General features: G+C 46.5%; 2 protein-coding genes across 5 annotated transcripts in view; one reads left to right on the top strand and one right to left on the bottom strand.

Annotated features, from left to right (window-relative positions):
* The window catches only part of MRS2 (magnesium transporter MRS2), a 287,514-nt gene that overhangs the window by 62,763 nt on the left and 211,001 nt on the right, over nt 1-13,750 (bottom strand). The window lies entirely within an intron of this gene.
* Nucleotides 1-13,750, top strand: part of GPLD1 (glycosylphosphatidylinositol specific phospholipase D1) — a 164,091-nt gene that overhangs the window by 3,829 nt on the left and 146,512 nt on the right. For 3 of the 4 annotated variants that reach the window (XM_063923254.1, XM_063923253.1, XM_063923252.1), the window contains exon 2: nt 719-774. The exons of the other annotated variant lie outside the window; for it this stretch is intronic. In XM_063923254.1, the coding sequence (XP_063779324.1) occupies nt 719-774 (56 nt within the window). The remainder of the gene's footprint in view (nt 1-718; nt 775-13,750) is intronic. 4 annotated transcript variants of the gene reach the window in all.

Below are 13,750 nucleotides of genomic sequence, written 5' to 3'. Positions count from 1 at the left end.
CTAATTGGGGTTCCCAGTCACTCTACGAAGAAAACGACACCAAAAAAACATAAAAAACTCATGTCGACTTTTTTCCATGTCGACCTTGTTCCTGTCGACCTTTTGTCCATGTCGACCTAAGGTGTGTCGACCAATTGGCGTCGACCTAAGGTGTGTCGACCTTTTTGTTGTCGACCTGGAGTCCCAGACCCGCTAACTCTAGGCCTGGAATTAGAGGTGTATACAAACCCGTTTTTTTCACAGTTGAGTGATTATTGGCAGTCTGCGGATACGGTGATCGCAAGGAGGATTTATTTGTAAAGTGACAGTCATGGTCTGTTTTAGGGGAGCATATGGGGAGTGGCAGCAAAAACACAGGCATGTTGCGACTGTTTTGGGGGCATGTTTGAGGCTGCGCCTATGTGCTGGCACTGGGATTTGCAAAGCCAACAGAGGGCATCTTTATACAAAATCCAGGCAGCAATGATATTTGCATATTTTTGCACACAGCCGCTGTGTACAAATTCATAGCTATATATGTATTTGCACTGTTTTTAATGTCCCCTGCAGCTTCTAGACAGCTGAGGCTGCCAATCTGTCTGAGATTCATATCACATCACTGTGGATATTGGACATCAGTGAGGAAACGGTCTATAATGAAACAATTACAAAGAAAGTTTTAATGACATAAAGAAGCTGCCTGATGAATGATAAATTCATTCACTTATTTCTTTTACAGCTCACCGAGCTCTGGAGTATTTCAACCATACAGGTGGAAAAGTAAATTACAGAGAGGTACATTTTGTGTTTTTGTCATGACACTTGCAGTACATAAATACTTCTTGTTGCCTTTACATTACAGTCAGATGTTTCTATTTGTGTGAATGGGGTGCTTTTTTTTCTTGCACTTACATGGGTGTGCAACTGTGTCCTGCTTTCTGTCAGTCTGCATCTGAGGCATTGTGGGTATACCAGTGATGTGCAGTGAGGCGAGGCAGAGCTTTTATAGCATGGGCTTTCCCTTTGATACATTTGTTGTGCCCTCTCCCCACAAGGGAATGTCCCTATTGGAAAAATGAGGGGGGGGGGGGCACCAATTATGTTTCTGGCACAGGGCACTAAAAAGTTTAGTTGCACCAGGCTCAGTCATTACTGTGTGTGTGTATGTATGTATGTATGTATATATATATATATATACATATATATATATATATTCCCGTAATATGCAATTTCCTGGGGAGGAAGTCTTTTAAATCAGAAAAAAAGATTATAAGTCTACGTTAAATCCCCAATGGGAAACGAGGTACCCTTTGAGTCAAAATAGGAAGAACTATACACATTTTGAGCCAAATCTGACACCAAAATTGTCCAATAGATTTTCAAATCTGGATAATGACTATTCTAATGACAATTTTGAATTTAACCAATCTTTTTTTTTAAATGGTATCCCAGAACCCCACAGAGGAAAGGGTATTAATATATTAAAAAGCTCAGAAAGTATAGGGGAAAGAGAGCTGGAATGAAAAAGACTCATAAAAAAGTCTAAACCCAGCTCTGTTTCCCCCAACAAAGATGTTACACATTCTTTAGAAACTAAGATTTTTAATCTTATGAAGAAAGATATTACAGAATATGAAATAAAGGTTTTACAAAAAGGCCTTAAATGTGCTCCTTCCTGTCAACCAAAACCTTTCGATCTATTTCTTGATGTGGCAGAAATATGTATGCAAATTGATGGTAAAATGTTTTTTTCTTAATAAAGAAAAAGAGGAGGGAGTATTGACATCCAGTGTAAGTAAAATTCAAGCCCCCCTCCACCTTTTATTCAGTGCACTCAAAGTGTAGTTGCATTGATGTTTTTGTTAAGATGGTGAGGAAATTTAAAAAGTTGTAAAAACTAAGAGGAGTAAATTAAATTTGAGTTAAAAGGAATATGATGTCCTCAAATCTTTGAAAGAAGACAAATCTGTGGTGATTTAGACTACAGATAAGGGTGGAGGGGTTGTCCTTATGGAGAGGGAGGCATATGTTATGGAGATTTAGAAACAATTGGATGATGGGATCACTTATAAAAAGTTGAAAAGTGACCCAACAGTTAAAATAAGTTAGGCATTACAGGATTTAACATCTAAAGCCTTGATTACTAAAGTGATTACACAAACTGAATTTAATTTTCTGAATATCAAAGAACCCTCTATCCTCTTGATTTATGTCCCCCCTAAAATCCGTAAGGACCCCCTCCACCCACCAGGCAGACTGATAATTTCAGGGTGCATTAGCATCACTAGTAATTTATCTGCAATGGTTGATCACCATTTATAGCCTATAGTACAAAAAACTAAGGCCTATCTGAAATATACGGGCGATGTGTTGAGAAAATTTAAAAAAATTTGATTACCATGATGGTGATATTTTATGTAGTGCCGATGTTAGCAAGTTGTATACTATTATCGATAAAGAAAAGGACCTAAGTGCAATATCTTATTTCCTCAATCTAAATGAATTGGATAGTAATCTAAAGATTTTTATCTTGGAAAGTATCTCTTTTATCCTATCTAATAATAAGAATTTACTTACCGATAATTCTATTTCTCGGAGTCCGTAGTGGATGCTGGGGTTCCTGAAAGGACCATGGGGAATAGCGGCTCCGCAGGAGACAGGGCACAAAAAGTAAAGCTTTACGATCAGGTGGTGTGTACTGGCTCCTCCCCCTATGACCCTCCTCCAAGCCTCAGTTAGGTACTGTGCCCGGACGAGCGTACACAATAAGGAAGGATTTTGAATCCCGGGTAAGACTCATACCAGCCACACCAATCACACTGTACAACCTGTGATCTGAACCCAGTTAACAGTATGATAACAGCGGAGCCTCTGAAAAGATGGCTCACAACAATAATAACCCGATTTTTGTAACTATGTACAAGTATTGCAGACAATCCGCACTTGGGATGGGCGCCCAGCATCCACTACGGACTCCGAGAAATAGAATTATCGGTAAGTAAATTCTTATTTTCTCTATCGTCCTAGTGGATGCTGGGGTTCCTGAAAGGACCATGGGGATAATACCAAAGCTCCCAAACGGGCGGGAGAGTGCGGATGACTCTGCAGCACCGAATGAGAGAACTCCAGGTCCTCCTTAGCCAGGGTATCAAATTTGTAGGATTTTACAAACGTGTTTGCCCCTGACTAAATAACCGCTCGGCAAAGTTGTAAAGCCGAGACCCCTCGGGCAGCCGCCCAAGATGAGCCCACCTTCCTTGTGGAATGGGCATTTACATATTTTGGCTGTGGCAGGCCTGCCACAGAATGTGCAAGCTGAATTGTATTACACATCCAACTAGCAATAGTCTGCTTAGAAGCAAGAGCACCCAGTTTGTTGGGTGCATACAGGATAACAGCAAGTCAGTTTTCCTGACTCCAGCCGTCCTGGAACATATTTTCAGGGCCCTGACAACATCTAGCAACTTGGAGTCCTCCAAGTCCCTAGTAGGTGCAAGGCACCACAATAAGCTGGTTCAGGTGAAACACTGACACCACCTTAGGGAGAGAACTGGGGACGAGTCCGCAGCTCTGCCCTGTCCGAATGGACAAACAGATATGGGCTTTTTTGAGAAAAAACCACCAATTTGACACTCGGCTGGTCCAGGCCAGGGCCAAGAGCATGGTCACTTTTCATGTGAGATGCTTCAAATCCACAGATTTGACTGGTTTTAAACCAATGTGATTTGAGGAATCCCAGAACTACGTTGAGATCCCACAGTGCCACTGGAGGCACAAAAGGGGGTTGTATATGCAATACTCCCTTGACAAACTTCTGGACTTCAGGAACTGAAGCCAATTCTTTCTGGAAGAAAATCGACAGGGCCGAAATTTGAACCTTAATGGACCCCAATTTGCGGCCCATAGACACTCCTGTTTGCAGGAAATGCAGGAAACGACCGAGTTGAAATTTCTTTGTGGGGCCATCCTGGCCTCACACCACGCAACATATTTTCGCCACATGTGGTGATAATGTTGTGCGGTCACCTCCTTTCTGGCTTTGACCAGGGTAGGAATGACCTCTTCCGGAATGCCTTTTTCCCTTAGGATCCGGCGTTCCACCGCCATGCCGACAAACGCAGCTGCGGTAAGTCTTGGAACAGACATGGTACTTGCTGAAGCAAATCCCTTCTTAGCAGCAGAGGCCATAAGACCTCTGTAAGCATCTCTTGAAGTTCCGGGTACCAAGTCCTTCTTGGCCAATCCGGAGCCATGAGTATAGTTCTTACTCCTCTACGTCTTATAATTCTCAGCACCTTAGGTATGAGAAGCAGAGGAGGGAACACATACACCGACTGGTACACCCACGGTGTTACCAGAACGTCCACAGCTATTGCCTGAGGGTCTCTTGACCTGGCGCAATACCTGTCCCGTTTTTTGTTCAGACGGGACGCCATCATGTCCACCTTTGGTATTTCCCAACGGTTTACAATCATGTGGAAAAAACTTCCCGATGAAGTTTCCACTCTCCCGGGTGGAGGTCGTGCCTGCTGAGGAAGTCTGCTTCCCAGTTTCCATTCCCGGGATGAAACACTGCTGACAGTGCTATCACATGATTTTCCGCCCAGCGAAAAGTCCTTGCAGTTTTTGCCATTGCCCTCCTGCTTCTTGTGTCGCCCTGTCTGTTTACGTGGGCGACTGCCGTGATGTTTTTCCCACTGGATCAATACCGGCTGACCTTGAAGCAGAGGTCTTGCTAAGCTTAGAGCATTATAAATTTACCCTTAGCTCCAGTATATTTATGTGGAGAAAAGTCTCCAGACTTGATCACACTCCCTGGAAATTTTTTCCTTGTGTGACTGCTCCCCAGCCTCTCGGGCTGGGCTCCGTGGTCACCAGCATCCAATCCTGAATGCCGAATCTGCGGCCCTCTAGAAGATGAGCACTCTATAACCACCACAGGAGAGACACCCTTGTCCTTGGATATAGGGTTATCCGCTGATGCATCTGAAGATGCGATCCGGACCATTTGTCCAGCAGATCCCACTGAAAAGTTCTTGCGTGAAATCTGCCGAATGGAATTGCTTCGTAGGAAGCCACCATTTTTACCAGGACCCTTGTGCAATGATGCACTGTTTTTAGGAGGTTCCTGACTAGCTCGGATAACTCCCTGGCTTTCTCTTCCGGGAGAAACACCTTTTTCTGGACTGTGTCCAGAATCATCCCTAGGCACAGCAGACGTGTCGTCGGGATCAGCTGCGATTTTGGAATATTTAGAATCCACCCGTGCTGTTGTAGCAGTATCCGAGATAGTGCTACTCCGACCTCCAACTGTTCCCTGGACTATGCCCTTATCAGGAGATCGTCCAAGTAAGGGATAATTAAGACGCCTTTTCTTCGAAGAAGAATCATCATTTCGGCCATTACCTTGGTAAAGACCCGGGGTGCCGTGGACAATCCAAACGGCAGCGTCTGAAACTGATAGTGACAGTTCTGCACCACGAACCTGAGGTACCCTTAGTGAGAAGGGCAAATTTGGGACATAGAGGTAAGCATCCCTGATGTCCCGGGACACTATATAGTCCCCTTCTTCCTGGTTCGTTATCACTGCTCTGAGTGACTCCATCTTGATTTGAACCTTTGTAAGTGTTCAAAAATTTTTTAGAATAAGTCTCACCTAGCCTTCTGGCTTCAGTACCACAATATAGTGTGGAATAATACCCCTTTTCTTGTAGTAGGAGAGGTAATTTAATTATCACCTGCTGGGAATACAGCTTGTGAATTTTTTCCCATACTGCCTCCTTGTCGGAGGGAGACTTTGGTAAAGCAGACTTCAGGAGCCTGCGAAGGGGAAACGTCTCGACATTCCAATCTGTACCCCTGGGATACTACTTGTAGGATCCAGGGGTCCTGTACGGTCTCAGCGCCATGCTGAGAACTTGTCAGAAGCGGTGGAACGCTTCTGTTCCTGGGAATGGGCTGCCTGCTGCAGTCTTCTTCCCTTTCCTCTATCCCTGGGCAGATATGATCTTATAGGGACGAAAGGACTGAGGCTGAAAAGACGGTGTCTTTTTCTGCAGAGATGTGACTTAGGGTAAAAACGGTGGATTTTCCAGCAGTTGCCGTGGCCACCAGGTCCGATGGACCGACCCCAAATAACTCCTCTTCCTTTATACGGCAATACACCTTTGTGCCGTTTGGAATCTGCATCACCTGACCACTGTCGTGTCCATAACATCTTCTGGCAGATATGGACCTCGCATTTACTCTTGATGCCAGAGTGCAAATATCCCTCTGTGCATCTCGCATATATAGAAATGCATCCTTTAAATGCTCTATAGTCAATAAAATACTGTCCCTGTCAAGGGTATCAATATTTTTAGTCAGGGAATCCGACCAAGCCACCCCAGCTCTGCACATCCAGGCTGAGGCGATCGCTGGTCGCAGTATAACACCAGTATGTGTGTATATACTTTTTATGATATTTTCCAGCCTCCTGTCAGCTGGTCCTTGAGGACGGCCCTATCTATAGACGGTACCGCCACTTGTTTTGATAAGCGTGTGAGCGCCTTAGCCACCCTAAGGGGTGTTTCCCAACGCGCCCTAACTTCTGGCGGGAAAGGGTATACCGCCCCTAATTTTCTATCGGGGGGAACCCACGCATCATCACACACTTTATTTAATTTATCTGATTCAGGAAAAACTACGGTAGTTTTTTCACATCCCACATAATACCCTCTTTTGTGGTACTTGTAGTATCAGAAATATGTAACACCTCCTTCATTGCCTTTAACGTGTGGCCCTAATAAGGAATACGTTTGTTTATTCACCGTCGACACTGGATTCAGTGTCCCTGTCTGTGTCTGTGTCGACCGACTAAAGTAAACGGGCGTTTTAAAACCCCTGACGGTGTTTTTGAGACGTCTGGACCGGTACTAATTGTTTGTCGGCCGTCTCATGTCGTCAACCGACCTTGCAGCGTGTTGACATTATCACGTAATTCCCTAAATAAGCCATCCATTCCGGTGTCGACTCCCTAGAGAGTGACATCACCATTACAGGCAATTGCTCCGCCTCCTCACCAACATCGTCCTCATACATGTCGACACACACGTACCGACACACAGCACACACACAGGGAATGCTCTGATAGAGGACAGGACCCACTAGCCCTTTGGAGAGACAGAGGGAGAGTTTGCCAGCACACACCAAAAACGCTATAATTATATAGGGACAACCTTATATAAGTGTTTTCCCTTATAGCATCTTTATTATATATTTCTAACGCCAAATTAGTGCCCCCCCTCTCTGTTTTAACCCTGTTTCTGTAGTGCAGTGCAGGGGAGAGCCTGGGAGCCTTCCCTCCAGCCTTTCTGTGAGGGAAAATGGCGCTGTGTGCTGAGGAGATAGGCCCCGCCCCTTTTTCGGCGGCCTCGTCTCCCGCTCTTAACGGATTCTGGCAGGGGTTAAATATCTCCATATAGCCTCCGGAGGCTATATGTGAGGTATTTTTAGCCAAAATAGGTTTTCATTTGCCTCCCAGGGCGCCCCCCTCCCAGCGCCCTGCACCCTCAGTGACTGCCGTGTGAAGTGTGCTGAGAGGAAAATGGCGCACAGCTGCAGTGCTGTGCGCTACCTTTAGAAGACTGAGGAGTCTTCTGCCGCCGATTCTGGACCTCTTCTTACTTCAGCATCTGCAAGGGGGCCGGCGGCAAGGCTCCGGTGACCATCCAGGCTGTACCTGTGATCGTCCCTCTGGAGCTGATGTCCAGTAGCCAAGAAGCCAATCCATCCTGCACGCAGGTGAGTTCACTTCTTCTCCCCTAAGTCCCTCGTTGCAGTGATCCTGTTGCCAGCAGGACTCACTGTAAAATAAAAAACCTAAGCTAAACTTTTCTAAGCAGCTCTTTAGGAGAGCCACCTAGATTGCACCCTTCTCGGCCGGGCACAAAAATCTAACTGAGGCTTGGAGGAGGGTCATAGGGGGAGGAGCCAGTACACACCACCTGATCGTAAAGCTTTACTTTTTGTGCCCTGTCTCCTGCGGAGCCGCTATTCCCCATGGTCCTTTCAGGAACCCCAGCATCCACTAGGACGATAGAGAAAATGGCTTACTGGGAGGACGACTCAATCTTAACTTATTAAAAATCCTTTCCACATATACTGCAGTAATACACCAGAACAATTTGCTCCATCAGAACAATGATTATTGTTCTGTGTTAATACTTTTGGTGCTGTTTTGTGAATGTGGTCACCTTTAAAGCACTTGATTTATGTGTTTTATTTTTCTGCACCATAACTTCACTTATGAGTATGACTATGTTTAAAATGGAGGAAGAATACTAGTGGGCTCAGAGTATAATTTGTGTTTTATGAGTGCATTTTTGGATGCTAATTTTATAATAATTGGAATATAATTTTTAGGGAAGTTAGTATGCTAAACATCAATTACTAAGACACTTGAAGGCAGATATACTATACTTTGAAACAGGGGCGCCACAATGTAGATTTAAAGTCGAGAGCCAATTATTACAAAATGATTAAAGCTGTCAGTTAAGTAAGAGGAATAAAAACTGTTCTTTATGATACTCCACGATCACAGATACCCAGTTCTGTATATATCTCATATTTATTTTAAGTCTGAGCTTTTATGCCACATTTATTCTCCAATTTAATTATATTCAATTTAATTTATCTACTATATAATTTTTTACTCTGCATTTATTCTTATTTGTATTAACTTTTAATTTTTTATTTAATCTATCCTAATACATCTCTATGATCAGTGTCTTTTTCTCCCCCTTCTTTTATTTATTTCTTTACAATTAACGCTATCAGCTATGCCTGTATGACAATTCTAACACACGCCCCCTTTCTGATGATGTAACGAGTTTTGGGCATAAAAAGCCCACAACCAACATGGCCACTAAGGACTCCCTGACGAAGACCCACATGGGTCGATACGCGTAGGAGCAGCACAAACAGCAGCAGTGTATATTATCATCACTGCACAACTACACAGAGACATTTGGAATCTATCACAGCCCAGCCGTTTTGACGAGCAGTGACCCCGGGGGTTAACAGGAAAGAGAGTCGAGCCCGGAGTCACGTGACCGCAAACCCTCTAACCAGGAAGAAGATTCAGCACCAGGAGCCACAGGAACGAAAGTGAAACTAAGTGGAGACGGACGTTGGGAAGCAACCTCAGGAGACACAGGTAACAGCTCTGTTCAAGGGGAGTGGCGCGGCTGACAGTCCCGGCTGGGTCTAAAAGCTAGTGTCACTTTCCCCACAGAGACAGGCCCGCTTCCCTCTGTTCTGGCTGACGGACGGCGTCTGTAGTAATGGACGCTTTCCGGCAGCACAGTCGGAGGTAGAAGAGCGGCCGGTCCAGAGCGATCAGCATACCGATCCCTTTGAGTCCTTTCCCCCCGTTCATCCACCAGGGGTACCCCGTTCACTGTATACGCCGCTGGAACCAAGGATCCCTTCTAAGTTGTTCTGCTTCAAACAGACTTTTTTCCACAACAGACTTATTTACTAAGTTGGAGCATTACCAGGCTGGGACTGTATCAAATGTTTACAACTGCATGCAGATATAGACAGTGATTTCATTCTTGGTGCAAAACGAGGAGGTGGGACGCCACGCTCCGTCGCAGCACCAAGTTTGGACTTTAGAAAACAGCGTTTTGCTTCTTCACGAAAAATAAGTTTTTTTCTTTCTCCTTTATTATATTTTGTATTTTATTTCATTTATATTCTTTTCTTGCTTATTCGGATATTTCTGGTATATTATTAGATTGCAATAAATTTTCTTCACTATTTTTGGGATATACAGTCACGTTATTTTATAGACCCAGTGAATTAGACATTGTTAGTGATACATTCTCAGGCGCAGTTGCATAACCCTTTTTATCAGGGGCGCCACAACTAGTTTGGCTGGTGGGGCAAGATATAATTTCATTTTTGTACTCCTAAATCACTGAATGTTGCCCCCTCAGGGGCATTTAGACTTACTTGCCACACCATCTACCTGATGACAGAGATATCTATCTATCTATCTATCTATCTATCTATCTATCTATCTATCTATCTATCTATCTATCTATCTGTCTATCTATAGATCCAGTTGCCGTCAGCTCACCAGCAAACGGGTCACATCGCGATTGCGAATAGTTGTACCTGCATACATGGGAGTGTAAACAATTATGCAAACCTATGGATCATGGGTACATACGTGGTGCAGACTTTACAGGGTACATTTTCAGCTGAAACCAGTTGGAAATGGGCTGAGGTCAGGGGGTGCCGTGAGGAAAGGGTGTGTGAGGACAAAGGGAAGTTGACAAAGGTTGGAGGGGGAAGATGGTAGGAACATATGAAGCGAGGAGGGTGCAGGGCTGGTCCCAGAGAAAGAGCAAGCTCACAGTAACTAGCCACAGACTGTACAGGCTGGAGCTGAGGCAGGCGGAAAAGGGCTGTGGGGAGGGAGGCAGTGGAGCAGCCAAGAGGCTTTTCGGGTATTATACCTCTTTTGACACTACCCATATTATCTGTAGTTGGCAGCCTCACTGTGCCCCTCGACCCTAGTACTTTGACTGGCACCTCTCAAATATTTTTTGGGGGGGCAAGCTGCTCCTTTTTATATATTGGCCAGTGTGTACCCAGCATAACACTCAGTTCAGACTGAATTAGGTTGGTACAGTTAAAAGGTAAAAAATTAGTTGCTTACCAGTTCATTCTTGGGATGGTGCAGGGTCTGTGTCCTCAATATGGGTGCCAGGCAGGATTTCAGGTGTTATCACCCTCGTCGGGTACTCCTCATAGGCTGTATGGTGGATGGGTACTGCTCAGCCACCCTCTGCCCTGGGCGACTCCTGTCTGTAGCGACTCCTGTCTGTAGCTCCTCCAACTTCGCCTTCAGGATGAGCTTCACATCATTAAAGAGCTTCTTGACATTTTAACACAGCGCCTGCAGGAGCTGACTGCATTAGTGGTATCAGTGACATTCTGCCACAATGCCTTCTTGCTGGCCTGCGTAGTACAAGACTGGGCTCCTAAGAGTTGACCATGCACTGGCACCATTGCTTACACCAGTGCACAGTTCTCATAGGTGAACCTCACATTCCTGCCAGTTCGCATCTTCCCAGGGGGTAAAAACAGAGGGCTCCTCCTCCTTATGCTCAGGCTGGGTGACAAATCCTCTTACTCCACCTCCTGTCTCTGCTCACCCCCAACTCTAAGGGGGAATTCAGTTAGCCACAAAGTAAATTCCTGCACTTGAGGGATTAGCAGGGAATACAACTTGCACGAGTCCCCGCAGTCGGAAGATGCAGAAGTACGCAGAAGGAAAGACAAAATTGGGTTGCGCGCAGGAAAAACCCCATTGATTCCGTAGTTTAGACAGAATCAGACGGTTTCCGCCCCTGAATCCAGACTTTTCAGCAAAGGTTAAAGGCTATTTATTTGAATAGCCTTTCCCCGCACAGCAGAGTTTTTTTGCTAGCAACAAGTGACGGTAAACCCCACGGCTAATTGAATACCCCCCAAGCCTGGATGACATGAGGATGCAGCAAACTCTCTCACTAGCAAAACTCCTCCACCCATACCGTGTATCCTTCCAAAATATCAAATAAGAAAATGGTAGAGGTGGGACTTATATAGGGCCTGTTAGGAACGTGTCAGGTGACTTTTGGGGACCAATGAATCACTAAATAACTCGCATTAATGAAACTCGCTTTCCCATTTGTGAGATTTCCGCAGGCTCTGCCATCAGAAATCTTGTGTTGAGTCGCATGCCAGTTATGCCAGCATCTTAAAACTTGCACCCTATTACATACTGCAGTTTACGTAACATTTTCGCACCAAACTCGCAGCGAGTACGTGCAAGTTCATATTTGCAAATACACAAATACACGCCAGGGGCGTCGGAATGGGAAGGTCAAGGGGGCAGCTCGCCCCCCGCAAAAATGAGAGAGGCGCCTATCCACTATAGTAGAGGAGCGGCAGATGGTCAGGTGAAATACTGCTGCCACACTTTAAAGCCGACGTGCAGCAGCAGCTCTGAAGATTCCTCATCGCAATGCCACACTGTGTGGTCCCGGACTCACCCCCCCCCCCCCCCCGAAGTGGCTCCGCCCCCCCCCCCCCACAGTGGTTCCACTTCCTCCCAGTGGTTCTTCCTGGAAACCCCCCAGCAGCCATGGAGGATGTAGCAGGAGGGGGAGTAGACCGAGCCCTACCCTGCTTGCTCTGGCCGTCTCACGGAGGCAGTGCCGCGATTTGCGAGTATTTTGGGGGCGGAGCATAATGCAGTGAAGTGCCCGCCCCCATAAAATACCTGTGCTGTAATGTATTATGGTAGTGTATCTCCGGCTGGCTTCCCATTTCTCTCTCTCTCCTCCCTCTTTGTCTCTCTCTCTGTCTGTCTCTCTCCTCTCTCTCCAGACCAGGTGACAGTGTAGGGGGGGTGGACGGTGAGGCGCAACTCTCTCTGTCTCTCTCCTCCCTCTCTGTCTCTCTCCTCCCTGTCTCTCTCTCCTCCCTCTCTCTCCTTCCTCTGTCTCTCCTCCCTCTGTCTCTCTCTCCTCTCTCTCTCCAGACCAGGTGACATTGTAACAGGAGGGGGGGGGGGGGGAGTGGACAGTGAGGCGCAACTCTCTCTCTATCCTCCCTCTCTGTCTCTCTCTCCTCCCTCTCTCTCTACTCCCTCTCAGTCTCTCTCTCTCTCCTCCCTCTTTGTCTCTCTCCTCTCTCCAGACCAGGTGACAGTGTAACGGGGGTGGGGTGAAGAAGTGGACGGTGATATGCAACTCTCTCCTTTCTCTCTCTCCTCTCGCTCTCCTGTCTCTCCCTCTCAGCCCTTTTTCCATCTCCCTCTCTGTCTCCTCTCTCTCCCTCTCTCCAAACCAGGTGACAATGTAACGGGGAGTGGGGGAGTGGATGGTGAGGTGCAACTCTCTCTCTCTGTCTCTCTCTCCAGACCAGGTGACAGTGTAACGGGGGGGTGGGGTGGAGAAGTGAACAGTGGGGCGCAACTCTCTCTCCTCCCTCTCTCTCTCCTCTCTCTCTGTCTCTCTCCTCTCCTCCCTCTCTGTCTCTCCTCTCTCTCTGTCTCTATCCTCTCTCTACTCCCTCTCTCTCTCCTCTCGCTCTCCTCTCTCTCTCCTCTCACTCTCTCTATCCTCTCTCTCTCCTCCTTCTCTGTCTCTATCTCTGACTCTCCTCCTTCTCTGGCTCTCTCTCTCCTCTTGCTCTCCTCTCTCTCTCTCTCCTCTCGCTCTCCTCTCTCTCTCTCACCTCTCTATTTCCCAGACACTTACTGTCTCTGTCTCCTCCCCAGACTTCTCTCTTTGACAATGTACCTCCAGGCCTGGCGACATGGGGGTACAAAGGGGACAACTATACTGGGCCCCACAGTTCAGAGGGGCCCCGAAGAAGAGGGGCACAAAAAACAGGAGCCAAAGTGCTTATTACTACTTTTTATATTGTCCACTCCCCCCGCCAATTAAGTAAAAAAATAAAACAGTTGCGCCTTACCGTCCACTTCTCCCCCCCCCACCTGTTACACTGTCACCTGGTCTGGCCCTTCCATGCTGTTTCTATGCCGCGCAGCAGATCATCCTTGATCCCAGCAGGAAAATCATCTCCCGCTAGGCATACATGACAGCAGTGTGTGTTGATGCTACATCACGTCAGGACACTTGCCGCCCACCGCAACTCACCCAGCGGCAATGCCGAGACTGGACAGTTTAAATCCACCACACAAAAGCAATCTGCCTGCTTTCCCGGCCGC

Source organism: Pseudophryne corroboree, chromosome 5 (genome assembly GCF_028390025.1).
Source record: "Pseudophryne corroboree isolate aPseCor3 chromosome 5, aPseCor3.hap2, whole genome shotgun sequence".
Classification (NCBI taxonomy): domain Eukaryota; kingdom Metazoa; phylum Chordata; class Amphibia; order Anura; family Myobatrachidae; genus Pseudophryne; species Pseudophryne corroboree.
The sequence above is the reverse complement of the archived record's forward strand: the minus strand, read 5'-3'. Positions and strand labels throughout refer to the sequence as shown.